Source organism: Falco naumanni, chromosome 2 (assembly GCF_017639655.2).
Source record: "Falco naumanni isolate bFalNau1 chromosome 2, bFalNau1.pat, whole genome shotgun sequence".
NCBI classification, from domain to species: domain Eukaryota; kingdom Metazoa; phylum Chordata; class Aves; order Falconiformes; family Falconidae; genus Falco; species Falco naumanni.
In genome coordinates, this window is record NC_054055.1 from 65909521 (window position 1) to 65930889 (window position 21369).

The following is a 21369-nucleotide window of genomic DNA, read 5'->3' on the forward strand; positions in this document are numbered from 1 at the left end:
AAAATAAGTGCTTCTGTGGTTTCAGATGAAGCAAGCATATCCTTAACGGCTTAGATAAGAAAGAGCATTGAATTACAAAGTGATCAAATGGCCTGGGCTCCCCATCTCCATTACAGTGCTAACACCTGAGAATGTGGATAACTAACTTCACCTTTTTTTCTAGTTTCCTCCAAAAAAAAGGGATTTCTTAAAATTCTTGTTTACAAAAACATCAGACAGGGCCAGAAACTGTGTGAGAGTGCAATTAACTTTACCCACGCACCGCAAGTCATTAGCAGTCCCTGTTTTGGCTTGGAACACATACGCGGATTGTATGTATGTGTGTGTCCCCGTGTCTGTGTCCTTGTGGGGGGGGTGTCCCCCCGTGTCCGTGTGGGGGGGGGCGTGTGTGTCCCTGTGGGTGGGTGTGAGGGTGTGTGCATGTCCTCTCGTGTCCGTGGGGGTGTGTGTCCCCACGTCTGTGTGGGGTGTGTATGTCCCCATGTCTCTGTGCGGGGTGTGTGTGTCCGTCCCCGCGGGTGGGTGTGAGGGTGTGTGTGGGGGCGTCCCCGTGTCCGTGTGTCCGTCCGTGTGTCCGTGCACAGGCCGCGCCTGAAGGACACGAGTCGCGACACACCGACCCGCGCCAGCACCAGGGCACGGGCCGCGCCGAACCCACTCACCCGCGTTCCCTGGGCTCGCGCTGACCCGCAAGCGGGGCCACACCGGCCCCCGGGCCCGCCCCCTCACCGGCGGCCGTTGGGCGCGACGGAGCCCCGCACCGCCCCCTGCTCTCGCGAGATCCTCGCCGCCCCCCCCCCCCCGCGCCGGGGCACCCGCTGCACTGAGCGCGTGGGTCACGTGACGGCGCCCGGGCTGGGCCGGGTGACGTCAGAGGTCATATGACCGGCCGGGGCCGTCGCCAGTCTCCCGAGCGCGGAGCGCCGCCGCCCCCCGCCGCCCTCGCCGCCGTTCCGCGCTCCCGCCTGTGCCGCCTCGTCCCGTCCCTTGCCCCCGCCATGGCTCGCGCCCAGGGCGCGCGGGGGCTGCTCGCGGCGGCCGCCCTGCTCGGTAAGGAGGGGGGCGGGGCGGCCGCGGCCTGTGGCGGCGCCCGGCGGGGCGGCCGAGGCAGGGGGAGGGGTCGCCGCGGCCTGTGGCGGCCCCGGGGCCGGCGGCGCGGGAGGCGGCACCGGGGCGCCGGCTGTCACTGGAAGCCCGCCCGCGGGCTCCTGCCTGCCGCTGCCATGCCGGGGCGGTGACTGACGCGGGGTCCCGGGCCTCCGGGGGGGCAGGCCCGCCCGCGGGGGTGCCCGGCTGCAGGGGGGGGCGGCGGGGCCTCTGGGGAGGTGACCGCTCCCTCCCGCTCCTGGCGCCGGGGCCCGGCAGCGCCCGGGAGCCGCGGGCAGCGACGGGAGGTGCAGGGGGGAAGATGGAGGGGAGGCGGCGGCGGCGGCGCCTGGCGGGGGAACCCATGCCGTGCCCGGGGACGCTCGTGTGGGCACCGGCACTGGATCCAGGGACAGCGCTCCGGGAGCAGCCTGACAGTGCGCCTTTTCCTCTCACGAGGTGTGGAAATGCAGGAACTACTGATGTCATTGCTGGGAAGTAGCGCTCTTCTGTAGGGCACGTAGTGCTCCCGCACTTGATGGCTTTCGTCTTGCTGTATCTTGAGTGAAATCCGAAATGTCGTTGGAATAGAGAGCTTTTAGCGCCTTGGTGAGAAGGTTTGTTAGTGCAGCACAACTGTTTTATGAGGAAGTGTCTTGCTTGTTTACCGATGGCTACCTTGCTTTGGGTCTCTTGCCTTGAAAGCCACATCATGCGACACTATCAAGTTTCTGAAATGTGGCTTTGGCAGCAAAGCAAACTTCTTCAGCAGCTAGTAAGAGTATTTCCTGAATAAAGCAGCAGCTGAGAATGGTTATCTGCTGTCATTTTGGAGTTTATGACAGTCTTTGAAATTCTTTTAAGTTTTCCTTTGGTAATAAATATCTTTATTGTTGTTGACTGTACTTTGGTTTTGCTGAGCCTGAAAGATGTCACTCACGAGGGGCACCGAGGGGTTCAGATATCCAGCTTTTGCAAGCCGGTGGCTTACACTGCTCTCTGGCTTGCGTTTTAGGATTGACAACTTAAGTGGCATTGAACTGGTGTTGTAGTGGGAATTCTTTGTGTAGCTTGTTAGTACAGTTAAGGCTTAAATGAAGAATTGCTTTTGCTTGACTTCTGATCAGCCTGCGTAGTTTTAAAGTGGTACCACAGTTATTTTCTGGAACCATAGTAGTCTTTCCCTGCTTAATTAGCAGTTACAGATACGATTCAGTGCATTAGATTTGTCACTTTCTGGCATGTGAAACGTGTTCGGTTTCTGCAGCTGAGGCAACAGACTAGTTTATTTTACTACAGAGTAACTATTTACTGACAGTCAGGGCTTTGTTCCAGTGTCTAGTAGCTGGGTATTTCTGCATAACTTTATATTAAAGGGGAAAACTTTGTGGTGCAAAGAGACCCCTTCTTGGAGTACAGATGGTGTGTCTACCATCTTGTGCCAGAGTGTGGGACTCCGGCTGTAGTGACAGGAGAAGAAATGAGATAATGAGAAGATACGAGCTGAATTCTTTAGAGTTTATAGCTTGTTTGCTGCCTTTTAGTCATCTGAGTGAACACTGATGAGGATAGGGTAATGAACACAGGACACTGGAGATTAGCATGGGTGGGTCAGGTGTGAAAGCTTCTTTGGCAATACCTTGAGTTTGAGACAATAGAATTATTTTTTTTCTCTCCAGAATACCTCACCACACCTCACTTACTGTTTCAGTTTTCCATTCACATTGAGCAGCAAGCACTAAGCTGAATATTTCATATGTCAGCGTTATGTATTTTGTGATTAACCTCCTCACCAACATCAAATGTGCATATGGAATGAAAAAGATCTAGGTAGTACAGTGATAAATACAGGGGAAAAGGGGACAACGGGAAATGAAGTACCTCCCCTCAAATTTAGCTGCTGCTTTTTGAAATACAGAGGAAGATGGTGCTTGTCTGTTGTTGAACACAGTGGGTCAGCTGAATTGTGTACCAGGCCCAACAGAGCTGCTTGTGAGTCCTAAAGCACCTGTAGTTCTTTTTCCTTACTGAAACACAAACACATCAGAGAAAACATTTCTGAAAACCTGAGTTTAGAGTCAGATGTAGATTCAGTATTGGAGAGTAAATAATGAAGTGTCTGAGATTTGGGGAAGGAAAAATGCATTTGACAAGGTAGTGTGATGCTATTTCAGGGTTATTGGCACATAATCCATGTGTTTCTATTGCACAACTCAAGTCCAAAGGGGAATTTCAAACCTTTCAAACATAGTAAAGAGAAACTTGGACAATACATTCCAGCCAGTGAGTAATTTGGTGTTGTATTGTTTTCCTCAGTTTTAGCACTGCTAGCTGCGTGGAACTGAGGCAGAGTATACATTAGTTTTCAGAAAATACAACTGCTTTTACATTGTGCGACTTTGAAAAATTATTTTACCAAATACTGTCCTTAACATAGTGTTTGCTTAATACCTTCTTTAAGTGTGTTGACACAGTCTCTAAGGATCTGAATTTGTGTGCTAGTCTCGGGCCTGTTGTCATGCGATAGGTTACTCAGCTTGACTTTGGCAGCTTTTGTGACTTGTAAAGTAACTTCTTACCTACTAAGAACTCTGCAGGCTCCCTGACATGCTGCTTTTGAGATATGTTCCCTGGGTTCCTGTTCAGGCTGACAGAGAAGTTTTATTTTTGGTGTTAACCTGTTTCTAGATTGTTCTGTAGTGAATAGGATGTTTGCGAATCAGTAGCAGGTGGTAAATGGAAGAATTACCTCCAGGTACAGAGGAACCCTACTCAAAGAAAAGATGGATATTTTATTGAGAAGTTAACTAATTATCTCTATTAAGCTTTTCTATGTTGTAAAAGATAACTTATTTCTAGCACTAAGAAGGCATGCCTCACCTTAGTTTATTGCACCTTAACTGCCAACAGTTTGTCTTGAGTCAGACATGATTATTTGAAAATTTCTTGAGAAAGCTTGATGTCATAATGGATTTCATGGTATTTATTCTCTTGGCGGGAGACCCTTTTGGGTATGTGAGTGGCAGTAGTTACAACAGCTGTTTGCACACTTTATTGTATTATCTTAATTCTAAATTATATATCTTAAAATGTACCTTATGTTTTGGTAAACCAGATTTCCATGTTTTTTGTGCACCTGACTTCAAGATGGACTGGTGTCCTTTTCAGTCTAAGGGTAACAATTTCTTAACCTTCTCTGTCACTTGATAGCACCACTGACTGTCAGTACTACTTTTTCTACTGTAATTTGAAGTGTGAGAATGTTAGTAGCATCCCAGCAGTAGAGTACAGTTTCAGACATGGTTCAGCTCTGTGCAGTGGACTCTTGTCTAGCTGTGCCCTCTCCATTGTTCAGGCTTGAGCACAGCAGTCTGCGCTTAAGTCTATTGTATTAGACTTCAGTGGCTTCTGATTTCTTAATAAGGCAGAATTCAGTCTGTGTAACGTGGGAACACCAGGATGTCTTTACTTTTCTTGACAGGGGTGAGATCTAATCTTCTCTCAACAGGACTAGGACAGTGGTTTTACTCAGGCAGATGGTTTATTATCTTTTTTTTAATATCCTCTCCTGTGGGGAGGCTTTCTCTTTAAATTGTCAACACAGTATGCCTTCCTCCAAAATGTTGTTTGGGGCTGTCAGTTACCTTGAAGGATGTGTGTTAGTTGTGTGGTGTGAAATAGCAGCACTAACCAGAGCAAGTGCAAAATGGACTTGTGTGCGTGCTGGAAAGGGTCTAGCCATGAGAGTTCAGACCTTCCAGTGGACTCATGTAATCAGCTGCTGTAGAGCTATCCCAAGACTTCCTTCCTCTAGATAGGAAACATAAAAAAGCTTCATGTGACTAAACTTGAGGCAGTTGTGCAATTCTCTGGCCAAATGGCAAGTGTACAGCTGCTAAATAGCCTTTCCTTTATAATGCTTTTGTACTTTTATTAAATTTGTTTATAAAGGCAGAGGTTATTAATTTGCAAACTTGAATTGACAAACAAACATTTACTGCTTTAACAGAAATCAACACTATCAAAACTAATGTGAGGCAGCATTAATTTGTTAGTTGGCAAGGATATATCTTCTAGGGCTGGATCAGGAACTTGTTATAATCAAGTGCTGCACCTGCACAAGTGCCGCTGATTCTCTTCTCCCCTAAAGTATTCCATCCTTGAATTAAGCTCTCTTCCTCCTTTCCAGCACTGTTTGTGGAGTGAGTCCAACCTTGTCTTTTCCTGCTATGCTTTCCAGATAGCCAGCGCTCAGTTTTCTGAGTCTGCTGGTGACAGGTAAGTGTAAGTCATCATTTTATGAAGACCATCTTGTCTCAGGTAGAGCGGTTCATGCATTAAGTCTGTCAAGGCGTTTTCCTGCTTTCAGTTGTTTCCCAGAGATGTATAGTTAGTAAATAGTGTGATATTTCAAGAAATACATTATTTTTTAAGTTCTTGGGGTTTTTTTCTGTACTATCCCAAGGTGGTATAGATCCTGCATCCTAAGCAAATGATCTTGACTTGGTGTTCTGAGAAAGGACTTGTACAAGGTATCCCTCTGGGAGCGGTGCTTACATTAGAAGACAAGTGATTAGAGGAGAGCATAACTCCTCAGGAATTTTTCCATTGTCTTCTCTGGCATAGATTTAAGAGTCTAAAGTGGTGACTAAGGTCACTGCTTTTCTGCTTTGTTCACAAAATGACACTGAGATGACAGGATCCTTCTGAACCATAAGAATGAGTAAATTGCTGGATACTTCTAATCGCACCTACAATAGAAAAACATTCTTTAAGTAAAACCCAGCATTTCTTATCTCCTTGGATTAATGCCCCATAGATAGCAGCGTCTGCTGTGCATACCATAAGAACATCTGGGCAGAGGTGCAGGGCAACACAACAGCGCTGTAGCTCAGGTAGTCAGGTAGTGATTGTGTAGTGCCGGCGTGGGTCAGCAAGCATCACTTACCTTCAGAGCAGTGCTGCACAGTAATTACAGGGTGGGCTGTAGCCAGAGAGGCTTTGATGGGTGTGACCAGGCTGTGGGGGTGATACTCTGAACGGCTCTTGAGATGCTTGTGGGGAGCCGGTAGCTGGGTTATGCTGCAGCCGTGGTTTTCCTCCCTGATGCCATAGGCTTTCAGTGTAACTGCGAACAGTCTCATCATCCACTGGATAATCTATATCGCTTAAATTACTGATGATGTGAAATACGTGCCCAGCTGGATTTGGATGGCTTGCTGTCCTTTCTTCCAAGAGGGAGGAAGAAATATGCTGAAGAGGTTTTTAGTTATGCAGGAAACATGACTATAGTAACAAAACCCAAGGTGTATGAAAGTAGCTTTTGTTTGAGATCCTTACTGACAATGTTCCATGTTTCTGATAGAAATTGGAGACAAAGTTGAATCATTAACTATAGTAACTGAAGTCTTGTTTGCAAGCAGTGTAAACAATTGCCATTAACAGTTGCCATTGCATTTTTAGAGCACAACCATCCTTCATCTTTGTCCCATAGTAGGTTTCCATTGTATGGGAGAGTAATGCAAGGGTAGCTGTAGTTGGCTATCAGGATTTCAGTTATAAGTGAAAGCATCTTTGTGTGGTAAAGAGATGGGGAATCTAGCCATTCTAAGAGTCATATTCAAAAGGGCTTAGATTTAGATTGTTCAGATGTGCTAGATTTTTCTGTTAGCTTTGTAGTTTTCAGTTTAAAACAAACTTCACCTTTTGAGGTAGATACTGTTAAGATAAATTGCTATATAACCAAGGAAGTATTAGTTTTGTTTGTTTGTTGTATCAGAGTGTTAATGCACTGTGCTTGTTTTTTTGATGTAGGTATGTTAGATAAGGATGCTGGATTTAATTCAAGTGACGCATCCAGCTGTTGCTTCTACAGTTTCACCTTCAATCTTTTCTTGCATGAGGCTGTAATTTCAGAAATGAGGCATAAAGGAAGAGCTTATTTTATGATTTTAAATTGAAAATATGCAGCTAGAATAAATGTGTAAGCAGCCCTTTTTCAAAACCTATTGGAATACAAAGGACGCATCTGAACTAAGTGAAATTTGTTTGATGCAAGTACATTTTTGATGATTCCTCTTCTAGATACTCATAATGTAGTATTTCCAGCTAAGTGAATAATGGACTTCACAAAACTTTTTGCTGTTGAAAAGTCTAGGAGCATTTCAGTTCTGTAAATCTGAAATATTGCCCCTGCTCTTCCACAGATAGTTGTAAAATAGGGCACAGCAGTTTATGAAGAAGAACATTTAAAGTCTGAAGTTAAGGAGCTGGAGGTTGTATGTTTCTGTGTTAAGTAGCAAAGAATGATATTATGAGAAGTAAAAGCACTATTCTCAACTCGTAGATATGCCATGATAAAATTGAGCAATACTTTATGTAACTTAATTAGAAATATTCCCAGGACAGATTGATTCAGCATCAGTTTGCTTTTCTGTATTCTTGACATTTTGACTGTAGGCTCTTACTATTTGTGGACTGGTGGTGATTCATGCATTAATCACTAGTCAACACTGAAACTGCCTTCACAAACTCAACAGCTGCTTTTCTGCAAAACCCAGGGAGCTGTTCGTCTGCCTTAAACTGGCTGGAGCAAAGAGTAGGCAGAACCTTCTTTCCTTCAGTGTCTTGACTTGTTCTTTTGTGGTTTTTTGCTAGTTTTTCTTTGCCCCTGTAGTCTTCACGCTTTCCTCTGCATTCCTCTGAGACCATGGGAGCAGATGATGCTGCAGCACAGTGCTCTCTGATCGCCATCCTTACGCACATCGGCTTACTTGCAGTGGAACAGCCCTCTTGCCACTTCAAGGACAGCTCAGTGTCTCGTGCTTGATGTGTCTGTCTCATCACTGACACTGCAAATCCAGCAGCTGCCGAACATTTCTCAAGGAGTGGGGGTTTATAGCGTTTGTTCCACACTAACGAAATTGGGATTCGTGTCATGGTGTGAACTTAACATTCCAAAAATCTAGTAGTTTTGCAGGTGATACATTTTACTGTTTGTTCACACCCTTTATTTTCTTACTACTTAAGCTTGCTGAAAGTGATTTATCAGCTCTTCATTCCCAGACTCTGGCTTCCATTTGGGGCTTTCTGGTACTTCTGCATTGTCTTTTGTTGTTCTCTGAATCATTTATAATGGGCAGGTCTGTCACATTTTCCTGTAGGTCAGCAACATTTTTCTTAATTGTTTCTCAGTCTTTTATTTCTCTTGCAGTTTTAATTTTTTTTTCTTCTTTCATTCTTTTACTGTCTATTATTTTTTTATTTTTAGCTCTAATTTTGCCAAGATTTTTAATAGCTGTCAAATAAGGGAGTCTGCATGTGCACTGAAGGCTTTCATTCTAGTATGTTTTCCATTGGTAGTGTTAGTTCAAGTAGCCATGGACTCTTATTGCCTGCCTCTGTGCTAGAAATCTTCAGGAAAGCGTAAGCAGCTTGCTCTTGAGAAAAGAAGGGGTTGGGTAAAATGTAAACAAGTTACAGATGTGAACTCAAACTGAAGGCAATTTTGCAAATTGAAACTTCCATGTGAAGGAGCATTGACTGTTTAAAGTACTGCTCTAAACTGCAATGACTAAAATTTTCTTTGTGAATATATGTTCCTTAATGAACATTATGAAGTGGACATAAAGGCAAAGGTAGGACAGTTTTGCTGTGAAATATCAGTTTTCTACAGTACCCATTCTCAAGCAATTTGTTTCTTTTCTCTGTCTTTGGTTTCAAGTCAAGGCTCTTCAAACAGCTGCATAAAGTGTACTAATTCCAGCTTAAGCTTTGGCCCCCTTTGGTGCTGGGGAGGATACATTGTTGCTAAGGGGAAGGCAACAAGGGAAAATGCTTGCTGAGTGCCAGAGAAATTGTTCCCTATGTGTTCCTACAACTGAAGGGCCTTCTACCAAAGTCCGGATGGCAGAAGTCCAGTTTTTCATAATAATTGTCTTAACACAAATGTACGCACCATCATTTTGTAGTGAAAAGTTTTAAAATTGGGATTTGCTTTTAGAAAACTTCTTAGGGAGGGAAGCTAGCTAATGGATAATCTCTTAGCTGGATCTTTTTGCTGTATCAGCAGTTGAATGGATTAGCACGTTTGACTCTTTAAAGCTTATTTGCTGGAGATAGTGGTTTATGTCCTAGAGCTGCACTTTTATCAGGTTTTCTGCAAGACTGAAGTTGTTGCGAATGCAAGCTGATAAAGTGCTAGCATGAAAATGTTGCAGGCTTTTTGCAGTGAGGCTTGTTTTACATGTGTGTGGTGACAGACTGAGAATCAGAAAAATTAAAATTCTACAATAAAGAACTCTGAACACCTTGGTATGATTTCCAATACAGGAGATCTGTCTGGTTAGCCCTTACTGCAAATGAAGTATGAGACAACCAGCTTTCTGGCTGTCTCCAGCCTGCTGCAACATGTCCCCTAGGTGAAGCTTCTTTGGCAGTGGATGCTGCTGTCAGAAAGGATGATTCTGCACTGCTCTTGCTGCGTGTTCTTACCCTGTTAATTCAGTACTAGTGTGGGCAGTTGTACTAGTGCTCTGAGCCCTGGGGCTGGAGGGGAGCAAGTTGGGGAAAAGCTTTTGTCAGCAGCTCAGTCTGAGGTTAGCTTAAACCAGTCAAGAAAACAGAACCTCGGTCTGTGTCAAGGTCTTGGCACCCATCCTCCTATCAAGTGCAGAAAGCGTGATGACAGTAAAGAGAGGTTCTCCTGGCAAGGGTGACATGCTCTGTCACACCATTTTTGGCAGTCCATCCAAAACATCTGCAGTCAACCCAAGCTTTCTAAATGCTGCATTCAGTGCATGTACAGCTGAGTGTCCTGGTACAGCAGCGGGAGTAAAGGCTGCGTGGTGTGCTGCTGGGGAAGGCTGAGTGCTATGTGAGTGCAGGATCAAATATGCTAAGTCAATTCTGGCTGAAGCTTGCAAAATAGTCACTGTGTAGGGTAAATGCTGCGTAGCTGCCTTGAACAGTATGACTGGTGTTTGTTGCAAGTTTTTCTTAGCCTCTGAGGACCCAGACAACAGTTCTGGTTTGGATGGATTTGTCTTTTCATAAATGGGGTGTTAAATTTGTCCTCTGCATTAGGGATGTTGAAGCTAGTATAGAAACTGTTAATGCCCAAGTTTCCAAACTCAAGTGCTACTTAGGATGTACTCACAAAATGTACAGTTGTACATTTTTGTCTGTTCGGGATCAAAAATAAAGGTTTGTCACACCAAGTTAACCACTTGTCATTCTTAACAGGCTTTTTACAGGTGTCGTCTTCATTTGAGGTGAAAGATTCAAGTGGTAAGGTCTGCATAATCGCTGATCTGACAGTAGCCTTCTCGGTGGAATACAAAAGCAGTGGGCAAAAAGAGGTAAGGGGAGGCGATATCTCACTGCTTGTCTCTAACTTGTGTTTGTAAAATGTGTGTGGTATTTCTGCATGTGTACAGCATTCAAAATTTTTACAACTATTTAAGCATATAAAACTGCTTCAGCAGAGATTTCCCCCCCTCCCGGTCATGTTGCATCAACTTTTCTTTATTACTGATGCTTCTTCTAACTAAGCAACAGGGTTCAGGCTGCCTGAAACCACCAGAAATAATAATGTGTGAAATTCCTTTTGTAACTGAAATTCCACACCAATCTGATAGGTAGTTAAAGTAGCTTTCATTGGAACTGTAAAGGCAAAAATGCTTACCAGTTGTCTTTTGGTGAACTTGGTCATACTTACTTGGACTAAATCTGAACTGAAGTGGCTGTTGATGTGTAGCTTTTAAACTTCCCTTTAATCTGTGATCTTCTCACTTGGCAAATCTCTGTTTCAGTGTGTCTACAGATTAGTGCAGTGCTTGCAAGCTGTTCCATGTTAACAGGAAAAGCCTGTTAATGGCAAGTTAAGAATTTTTATTTATAAATACTCTGCTTTTCAGTTTACTTTTTTGGTATCTCACTACTGAACAGGAATTGTGGATTATTTATAATCTCATTGCAGTTGCATGTTTTGAGGCACTCTTGTTGAAGTTGATTTTTTTTTTCTAGCTATCCTACTACTTTGCCAGTGATGCACTAGGTATGTGTGATTTATGCTGAGAGTTCTGTTGCGTAGTCAGCTTTTTCAGTGGTGCTGATAGCCTGAAAACTTGCTGATACTGGTATACAAGTTTGCGTTCAGAGGTGACTGCTTTCATAACATGTTTTTGGCTGTTTATTCTTGTAAGCAGTAAATTCAGAACTTCCCAGTAAACATTGTGTTGGTCTTCAGGTACCATATTACTTCTCAACGTGTAATAAACACAAAAGTATTGTAGCCAAACTATGTAGGCTGTACCAGTTGCTTTTGGGTTTGCTCAATTGTACGACAAGAAGCAAAGCTTAAATTCTCTTGTTTTTCCCGTTTCCAGAGTTTGCCAGATTTGATTCACCTAGTTCAGATGTACCTGCAAATTCATAGTGCTAGTTCAGGGGTAAAAAAAGTCTTAAGAGGTGCTGTATGTACTGTTTTGTCCTCAGATTTCAGGGAGCAATATTCTTAGAAATCCAAGTGCCAGTAACATGCTACTTCCCATATACAGGTATGTAAGTAGACATCTTACAGCATGTATGAATGTCAGCTGTATGTTTTATAACGGTTTCATAGGATATTTAAAAAGCAGTAAGAAAAAGCTGTTACACCATCCCATTTAAATGTGTTTTGTTTTCTACCCCACAGTTTGCATACTTTTTTCTTCCACAAAATGCTACAGTAGATCCACAGAGCTCGTGTGGTAAAGATAACACATCTCATCCACTTCTGGTGTTGGCTTTTGGAGCAGGACATTCATTAAGCCTGAATTTCTCAGAATCTGCAGACAAGTACCAAGTTGAAGAGCTAGTTTTCCACTACAATCTGTCAGATGCAACTTTATTCCATAATTCAACTGCAGGTAAAATGAGAACTTCCTGTTCTCATTGTGTAACCCTTCCAGATGTAATACTGATTTGTTTCTGTAAATACTGTTAACATACTAATGCAATTTAATCTTTTTACAGGTGAAATGAAGAGAGTATCACATAAAACGATTATTCAGGCATATATGGGCACAAAATACAGATGCATCAGCTCCAAGCATGTCAATATGAAGAATGTGAACATTACTTTTAGCAATGTTACTTTGGAAGCCTATCTCACAAATGGCAATTTCAGTGTGAACAGTAGGTATCTTGCAGCAGAAAATGTATGCGGTGAGCTAGTGTTTCCAGTAATAGATTATTTCCTTTTAAGTCTTTATTAATCGTATTAGGCAAGTACAAGCTGGATCTGAAGCTGTGATAACAGCATCTTTCTAAATGAATGGAGTTGCTTCAGGTTTTCTCTGTAGGGGTGTCACCATCCACGACTAGAAGACAGGGCACTGTGTTCCCATGGGTTTTGTATAGGTATTTGGGAACATTCCTTCTGTTAATGAGTGTCCACAGGAGTAAACAGGTGCTGCAGTAGGTCGACTGGGCCCATAGCCAAAATCCTAGTTTAAGAAGTATCCGGTAATTTCCAAGTATTATGCCTCCACCAAAGTAATTTGAACTAGTTACTGTGTGCTTTGGGGAAAATTGGTGGTAAATGGCAGACAACGGAAACTGGCCTGTAGGGCGCAGATATGTACATGTTCCTACAGGAGGCTTTATCTAAACTGTAACAGTGATGTTCTTTCTCTGTCAGGCTCAATCACAAAGCAATTTTTTGTACTGATTGCTTGTATTGAAAAGCATTTTGGAATTTTACTGCTGTAATGATTAGAAGAAGATTAACTACTTCATGGTGTGCTCATGTCCTTTGCTTTTGTGGCAACAGTCTTCAATCATAAAGAGCTATGTAAACTGATCACCCATGCTATCGTAAGGAGTGATAAGTCTTTGCTTTACTTTTGGGGCAAGTAAGAAGTCTTCATCTTCTCTGGGGAATGTAGAACTTTTCTTATGCTGTTAATCCCATTTATGCACCTTTTAAGTTGAAATGAATCTTAAAAACTAGGGTAGTTAATGCTGGCATGCGATGGATAAATTGAACAAGTGCCTTCTACAGGAGTATCTCAACCTGTATGTCTGAAAAGTGCCTTGCCTGATGCATGATAATACTGGCATTGACTTCTTTTATGGCTGCCTCACGTGACTGGCTCAGATTTCGGTGTGTGTTGTTCTCTTGATCAGCCTTTTCCATTTAATTAACTAGGCCACAGCAAAGATGTGGACCTGCATTTGTCATTTCAAAAAAACTTGATTTCTGATTCCAGTATTCAAAACTCATGTCACTTTTTAATTACGATGTCTTGATCCCATTACCATAATTAAGTGTAAGTGATCAGTTATCAGCAGGCCTGAACATAAGCCACGATACTGAGGAAAGCTTCTTTAACTTCTACAAAACCTCCCTACTGTGTGATACTTTTAAGACCACCTATTATATGTTCTTACATAGTCCTTTAGTTTTAAAAAAAATAATATATTATTTCTGGAAGGTATTCCTTATGCAGCACAAGTTTGTCAGCATTTGCTTTATTTTCTGTTCTTATACTTTCTTCTCTTCTTATTTTAGAGTAGTATAAATGCTTTAATTTGCCACGATCGCTTCCCCAAAGTTGCTTTTCTCCATCCTGTGGTACCACTGTCTTAATGAAACTCTTGATCCTCAGAAAACCTACGTGATTTCCTATGATCCTGGGATAAACACTGGTCTGAATTCAATCTTTTTGTTTTGGAGTTTCTTTTTTGTTTCCACATTCCTGTTACCCATACTGCCATGTGCAGTTTTTTCTTCGAATTGGCATCATCCCTACATTTTTACTACTGTTTTGGGTCTGCAGCCAGATATTTTTTCCATTCCTACCACACAGTGAACTATCTCTCTCTTGTGGTTTTGTGGTTTTTTGGGGTTTTGTTTGGTGTTTTTTTTTTTTTTTTTTTAATTCAGATGGTTAAAGAATTCTCACTTTATTCTTTTTTTAAAATCTTCTTGACCCTGAAATCACGTTGTTCTTTCCAGATCAGTTTCTTCTTTTCATTCTTGGAGGCTTGAAACTTCCCCCGTCCTTTTGGCAGCTAGTTATCGATATTCTTTTCACAGCAGCTTTTTCATTAGAGAATATTTCTGCTGCTGATCTGGGCAAGGCTTACTGAAGGGAAGAGGAGTCAATATTCAGTGCATCTGTGTATTGTTAGTGATAGTAGCTTCTGTCGGTGTACCTAGAAGTTAGTGACTGAGGGTTACGGTAGTGATTATCTGCAGATCTGAAGAATAGGCAGCTTTCATTTTATCTGTGTTGATAGTTTTGTCAGCTGCTTTCCTGTAACTCTGAAGAAGACATATCTCCAAGTATGTCTCAAAGTTACTAGGAGCTATGCTGTAAATCAGTTCAGTAAAAATACTGTACAAGACTCCACCTGAGACAAACTTAGAGCTGAAGTGATTTGGTCATTTCCATCTCTGTAAACTTGAGTAAGAGGCTGCATGTCTTGAGGTCCTGGAGATGAAGGGAAATTCTCCCTTGAAGTACCAGGTAAAGTTGCTGTTTGGTTTATTTATTAGGAAATGATCACATGTTGGGACCTGAGCAGTATTAGTCTACAAAAGATAGGGTTGTTCCTCCGTTCATCCACCTTCCCTCTGCTTTTTGTCTTTCCAGAAATGGAGTAGAAATAGGAAAGCATGCTATGTTGGAGTCTATGTGACTTCAGAAGGTGTGGTTAGAATTCTTCTTTCTTGAGCCATAATCGAAAGTTAAGTTGCTGTTTAAGAAGCTAGTTATTAGATATTAGATATCTACAAGATACATATATGGGTTACATTTTAGAGGTAGGCCCTTTGAGTCAGAATTGACTGCTGCAGCAGTTGCTGTTGTCCTTATAAAGTTGCAAGCTGTTATCTCTGACATGTGGACATGACCTTGGCTTGGAACATGGAAGCTTCTACAATAATGCCTTTACTATGACCTTTGGTCTTGGCTTAGATGTTCAGTGCAGGAACCTTCTTGGCTCCCAGATCAAGTTAATAATAACTTGTGGCTAATAAATTGGAGTCACTGTTCTTTCTCTTTTCTTTTGCCTTGGGAGTTGCTGCTGAACTGGATGACAAGAGAAGGCAGTCTTACACATCTTCACTCAGCCGTGTACCCCCGGTGGTGGGTGGCTACTAATGCAGGGCTAAAGGGAGGGTGAACATGAGAGGATGTAGCAGAACACTTGCCATGCGAAACAGTGTCTTAAAATCCCTTTTTTTAAGGATAGAAGAGCCACAGCATTGCTGTGAGGACTTGAGAGGTCCAGTATTATTTTAATGTTACTGTGGGTATTGCCAAAATAATGACATAGGGTCCTTGCAACCTGGAAGTGTAACTGAGGGAGGGGGAGGAGGACAGCACATCTTCTGGGAGGCAGTTTTTAACAGTGGGCAGGAAAACTGTTCCTCTGCTTCTAGCACACAAGTGCCCACCAGAGTGTCTGAGGGGTACTCCTCTCAGCCTTGCTGTGAGCATACGGCAGGAACGCTGGCTCTGTCGTGTGGCAGTGTCTTATTTATCCTGACTTGATGGCAAAGTGAAATGACAGGCATGAATGAAAGCAGGTGCGGTCACCATGAACTTCTGTAAATGACAGCAGAGGTGTCATTTTCAGATGCCAGGCTTTAAAAGTGTCTCAAACTTTGCAAGAGAGTTTAGGTCATGCTTTACCATTGTGTTTCTCAGCTTTTATTATCATGTTAGGAAAAGCTGCTTGAAATTATCCTCTTTTCCCTTGAGGTTTAAAAAGGTAGATCACCCCACAGCTTAATTTTCTTTGGTAATAACCGTTTTCCTTTCTCTCCAGAGACAGAATGTGCTGAAGATATGGTCTCTACTACTGCTGTAGTGCCTACAACTCCTAGACATACTACTAGCCAGGTTCCAACTAGCCCAGCACCGACTGCATCACCTCCAAATCCTGCAGTTGGTAAATACAATGTGACTGGTCCAAATGGAACCTGTGTACTTGCCTACATGGGCTTACAGCTTAATATCACCTATCTAAAAAGAGATGAAAAGGTATGTTTTTTCTTTTTTTTTCTTCAAAGCTTTCAGATTCCTTCTTTGGGGAAGACTGGGTAAATTATTGTAAGCTAACTTTTTTCTTTAAAAATCCCAGTTCTTTGTAGTGTTCCTTCGTGGCTGTCCTCTATTGAATTGCTTGATTTGGATTAGACCAGTGATAGTTCAGCTAGTTCTCTTCTATTGAAAGTGATCATGAAAGATTTTTCCGTTCAGTAAGGACACTTAAACTTGTCTGTCAGATCCAGTAAGTGTATACAGCCATTCCACAGAAGCATTAAAAACGGTCAAGATAAGAGTAGGGGGAAACCCTGTTATCAAAGATGCCATCTAACCAAGATTTTAAAACTGTTAAATAAAATAGAGGAATTTGGCCTGAGATGCAGCTTACACCAGCTTGTAACTTGCACGTGGTATCTGCCCAGTGACTGCAACGTGTGGGCAAATCCGGCATTGTATGGCTGTGAGTGTAAGCAAGCTAGAAGCCAACTGAATATATGGTGATGTGTTGGTCTCTCTAAATGTCATAACTAATCCTCTTCTCTCACAGGTGGGTTTGGATTTGCTGAATTTCATACCCCATAATACAACTTCTTCTGGGAGATGCGACAATACGTCTGCCTTGTTGAATCTGACTTTTGAGAAAACAAGGGTTATCTTCCACTTTGCATTGGTAAGTATCTGAGGGTCTGCATGACATTTCACGTGGGAAAACTAATCAGGGCAAGTAGAACAGAAAAAAGATGCAACTACAGGAAGGGGGAGCAAATAATTCTTTTGGTTTTAATACTAGGATTTAAATTGTTTAATGCTTTATGACTGTTGTGAGGAAAAGATATGTACATGTATATCTGCACACATATACGTAGAAATGTCTTTTGTTTGGAATGGGAATTGGAATGGAAAAAAAATACAAATGTGATTGTATTGCCTAGTTTCTAAAGCTTCTTGCCCAAACTGGGAACAGCCTGTGACAAGTAGGCATCTCACCTAATCGTACAGGTCTGGAACTGATTTAAGTCCTCATTAATAGTACAGCCCAAGCGCCATGTGTGCTTGTCTTATGGTCTCGTCATGGTTGGGAATCCTGTTTCGCACAGCCCTGCCCCAGGGCTCTGTTAGAGTGGCGTACCCTTGGGGACTGAAACCACTGTGTGTGTCAGACTCCTTTTAATACTCTGGGGATGTGATCGTGTTTGATCACTTGACCTGTTGCTATAAATTACTGTCCACATCTCTGTGGGGTACCTCTCTGTGGAGCTGCTTTGAAGCTGTATGTGTATGTGTAGCGCAGGTGAGATCATTGCACTGGCATGGGTCGGACTACGCCTGTAGTTGGGGAATCAAATCAGGAGTCTGAGGGGTGGCAGCCCCCCTTTTTCTTCCCCCCTTCCCTTTCCCCTCTTCCCTAAGGCACATACCTTCTGTAACTTTTCTCTCCTTAAGCTCTTCCTTTGGATGCTAATCCCAGTTGTGGACTATCCTTTGAAAACCTTTCTCAAAATGCATGCAGAATTGAACGCAAGTGTTAACAGCTTATGTTGTACATCATTAGCTTAAATGACAACTACTGGTTTCTTTTTTTTAAAAAAAGAATGCAAGTACTGAAAAATTCTTCCTGCAAGGTGTGAATGTAAGCACGACTCTGCCTTCTGAAGCAAAAGGTAGGGACTTTTAAGAAACTTATTTTCTGTGACTACTTCTATAAATATTAAGGGTAGTCTGCATTAAATAACGTTAGAAATGTTGAGAATGAATGCGATGAATTTAATTAATTAAATCCATGAGCTTACAGCTCCTGTTCTTCAGCATTCTGTAATAAGACTTTCTCTTACACAGTTCCGAATTTTGAAGCATGGAACAACAGCATGAGTGAGCTGAGGGCTACAGTAGGGAACTCCTACAAGTGCAGCGCAGAGGAGAATCTCCAGGTCACGGACAAAGCCCTTGTCAATGTATTTAATGTTCAGATCCAGGTTTTCAAGATCGACGGGGACAAATTTGGGGCAGGTAAGAGGTTTACATTTGGGGGGAAACCAAGATTTGTGAAGTACACTTTGATATAAACTTAATATTTTGTAGTGAAATGTCAGCCTGTGGGTGCTATGCTGAGTCTCTGCATGCCCTACTACAGATGTTGTGGAGGCTAAGACGTCCAAGTTGAGGCTCCTGTGAGAAGTATGTGAAAAGCTTTGAAATAACTAGGACTTGTTCGTTGTGGTCCAGAGGAGAATTAAGGAAGAGCGTTAACTTTCCCTCCTAACTGTGTGCAGATAGCTGTATGAAAGGGATAGTAAAGTTCTGGGCGCTAACAGACTCGTAGTTAACGCTGTCCTCTCTGACTGTGGTGGTTAAAGCAAAACAAAACTCCCACCTGAGGAGTTGCATGGATATATTTGATGGCTAAGCTTGTGCATAAGAGTAACAGCTCTTGAAGGAAACGATTACAAACCTGTTTATTGGGCATACAACAAGTACTAGAAAGACTTTGTCCTGAATGATCACAATTAGTGGAGGTGGCTTCCTCCTGGTTGTTGGCAAGCTAAGCTAGAAGTTAACTTGAGCCAGTTTTATCTGTGTACTGGGAGCAGAAGCTTGCAGTTCTGAATTGAGCCATCTGTTGCTGCCGTAGTGCCTAACGTGGATCTTTTTCTCTCTCCTCAGTGGAAGAGTGTCAACTGGATGAAAATAACATGCTGATCCCTATAATAGTTGGTGCAGCTCTTGCTGGTCTTGTTCTAATTGTCTTGATTGCTTACTTGATTGGCAGAAAGAGGAGCCATGCTGGATATCAAACAATTTAATGACTTGCACTAACATCCACTATAGATGAAAAGCAATTGCAAGAGCCTGGGAAAAAAGCCCCCACACATTTCCCCTGAGCTAAAATTGATATTGTAAGGGAACACCTTTTCTTGCAAATTGCTTCTTCTTTAAAGTCTGCTTTATTAAATGTGAAATCATCCTGCAGCATTTAACTATGCACAAAAATAACTTCTGAAAATTCTGGTGTTTAATTTTGCTAACTAGTTTAAATATTTACCCACTTAGAAACAAGCTAAAAGTTTTTAAGGGTGCTTTTTTGGAATTGGCATAAGGTCATGTCAGCTAAAGATTCCAGAGAGGGATGTTGCTAATTCACACTGACTCAATTTCAGAGCTCTTAACAAAGGGAAAAGGTTCAGTCTTTGTACCGCTGCCATCCAGTGATGATGTTAATTATACTGATGATGCATTGTGGGAAAAAAAAGACCCAGTAACAACTGACAAAATTGGAATTTAAAATCTAAACTCCACCTTGTCTCTTAGGTGTGTATTTTTTACTAAGCTTTAAACTCAATGCCTGGCATATGCAGGGTGTGAACAACGCAATACTCAAACCTTACAGGAACTCTTTACAATTGGACAACTCCCCTGTTTGATATTTTTGATGCTATGCCAGCTTGTTAGGAGCTGGTACTTTTTTAAAATGGGTGTTATTTTTATTTACTTTTTTTTGTAAAGTGACTTCAGTCTGTTCTGTTGGAAGGTCCAGAGAGATCCTGTTACTGCACACGTGTACAATATAGATCTCAATCTGCTGATTCTCTTGCTTTAAACTTGGCTGGGGGGTTGTACACTTTAAGGATCAGTTCTTATGTATGCATTGCCTGTAACAATGCTAATAAAGACACTTTTTTTCTGTATCTCTTAGTGTATTGCTCATGATTTTTAAAAACATTTGGCTGTTTGGTAAGTGCTAAAATCTTGGTTTGTTTCTACTTGGGATGTTTTAATGATCCTTTGTGGAGTTACGTTAACCAAGTGTGGTTTTGGTTTTTCCTCCGCGGCACAAAGGTGAGGCTGAACTGCGTATGCTTCTCCAGAACAGTCCCTTGTTTTGGACTTTGTGCTTGGAAACAGATAAAAGCTTCTGTGTATCAGTAACCTGGCATCTGGAGAAGTTAATTTTTCCATTAAATTGCTGCTTGCTGAGAAATGTCAGTTTATTACTGGTCTGCCCTGCTAAGCATCACTTTCTGAAACTGCTGCTAAGATAACTCAGTTTAAGGAATATGTAAATTACATTTTGTGTTTTATGTTGAAGTTGGATTCTTACTACAGAGTAGGAGGCGCATGTCTGTTGAGGTCTGTGTGTGTGTGTTGTCACGTGCTGGAAATGAACAGTTATGTTTAAAGCTTGTCTAATTCCCTCCTGCAGCAATGTTTTGGTGTTACTGGTACTGGCTGTGCAGGGCAGGAACCAAGGCACACTGAAACACTGCACAGGACACGATTCTTCTGACAAGAGCCAAATGTATGGCAGCAAGGCTGGCATACTTTAGATCATCTGCCCAGCTAGCTTGAAGGTACCTGGAAACTGGATTTTGCCAGTGGTGAATAAATATTTCAGCATAATATTACATAAATATTACAGCGTAGTATTTCATAACACCTGCTGCTGTGCCAAAAGTATGCTACTGCTAATGTCCTTATTCACTACTCGAGGAGAAAGGTGTCTGTCTGGTACCGTGAAGGATAGATAGCTTGAAATCCTACTGTTGAGTAGCTGTCTTTACTGTTGAGAAGAGCACTCACCTACTTCCTCTGAAATGTTGTGGGGTTTTTTTCCCTGCCAAGGAATGAAAGAAAAGCTGCAGGGGAGGGGAAAAAGAAGTCTTTTGAAAGACTTTTGAAAGAAGTTTTTTGAAAAGGAATGAAGACAGCTTTGAGTGGAATGTGGCAAGGAGTGTGGAATTAAAAGGTGAAGCTTTCCCTAGTAGTCGTTCAACAGGGTGAATAAAAAGCACAAATTGCTGGTCTCTTTTCAGTTGCCTTCCCTGCCTTCCGCGGCGGTCGGAAGGTGATGGGAAGTATTTGGCCACGCGAGGGCGCTGTGGGGACAAGGAAGCAATTCCTAGGCAGCGGGCCCCAGCAGGGCTGGAGGAGCCGTAGGGCCGGGCTGCGGCTGCTTCGCTGGCTCCTGCCCAGGGCTAGGCTATTTGGACTCGCGTTAGGGTACAGCTGCGGAACTGCCCGCTGTCTCGCCCTGTCAGGGGAGAAATCTATTCGTGCCTGTCTTTACAAGTGTCTCTCCCCAGATTTTTAGTGACGGTGGTGTATGACATACAGCACCTGTAGTGCAAGCTTCGTATGCCAGCATGAAGTGGAAGTACAGCCTCTACTTTCAGCATCCCTTACAGCAAAGTGAGAAATGCTACTTCCAGATTTGAGTCAAATTACTTTTACCTGCTGTGCTAGA

General features: G+C 42.6%; 1 protein-coding gene across 1 annotated transcript; it reads left to right on the top strand.

Annotated features, from left to right (window-relative positions):
- The first annotated feature begins 866 nt into the window (after positions 1–866).
- Positions 867–19813, top strand: LAMP1 (lysosomal associated membrane protein 1). Its single transcript, XM_040584583.1, has 9 exons — positions 867–1050; positions 10330–10445; positions 11783–11996; positions 12103–12264; positions 15910–16124; positions 16678–16800; positions 17722–17791; positions 17967–18137; positions 18792–19813. Exons 1-9 carry the CDS (start codon positions 882–884, stop codon positions 18929–18931), a joined length of 1380 nt encoding a protein of 459 aa, XP_040440517.1. The 5' UTR covers positions 867–881; the 3' UTR covers positions 18932–19813.
- Positions 19814–21369: the final 1556 nt, after the last annotated feature.

Excerpts from the sequence above, each read along its gene's own strand:
- LAMP1 (XM_040584583.1), top strand. The coding sequence starts at position 882 with ATGACCGGCCGGGGCCGTCGCCAGTCTCCCGAGCGCGGAGCGCCGCCG. Across the intron at positions 11,997-12,102 it reads ATTCCATAATTCAACTGCAG|GTGAAATGAAGAGAGTATCA; the intron begins GTAAAATGAGAA and ends ATCTTTTTACAG. Across the intron at positions 16,125-16,677 it reads ATCTAAAAAGAGATGAAAAG|GTGGGTTTGGATTTGCTGAA; the intron begins GTATGTTTTTTC and ends CTTCTCTCACAG.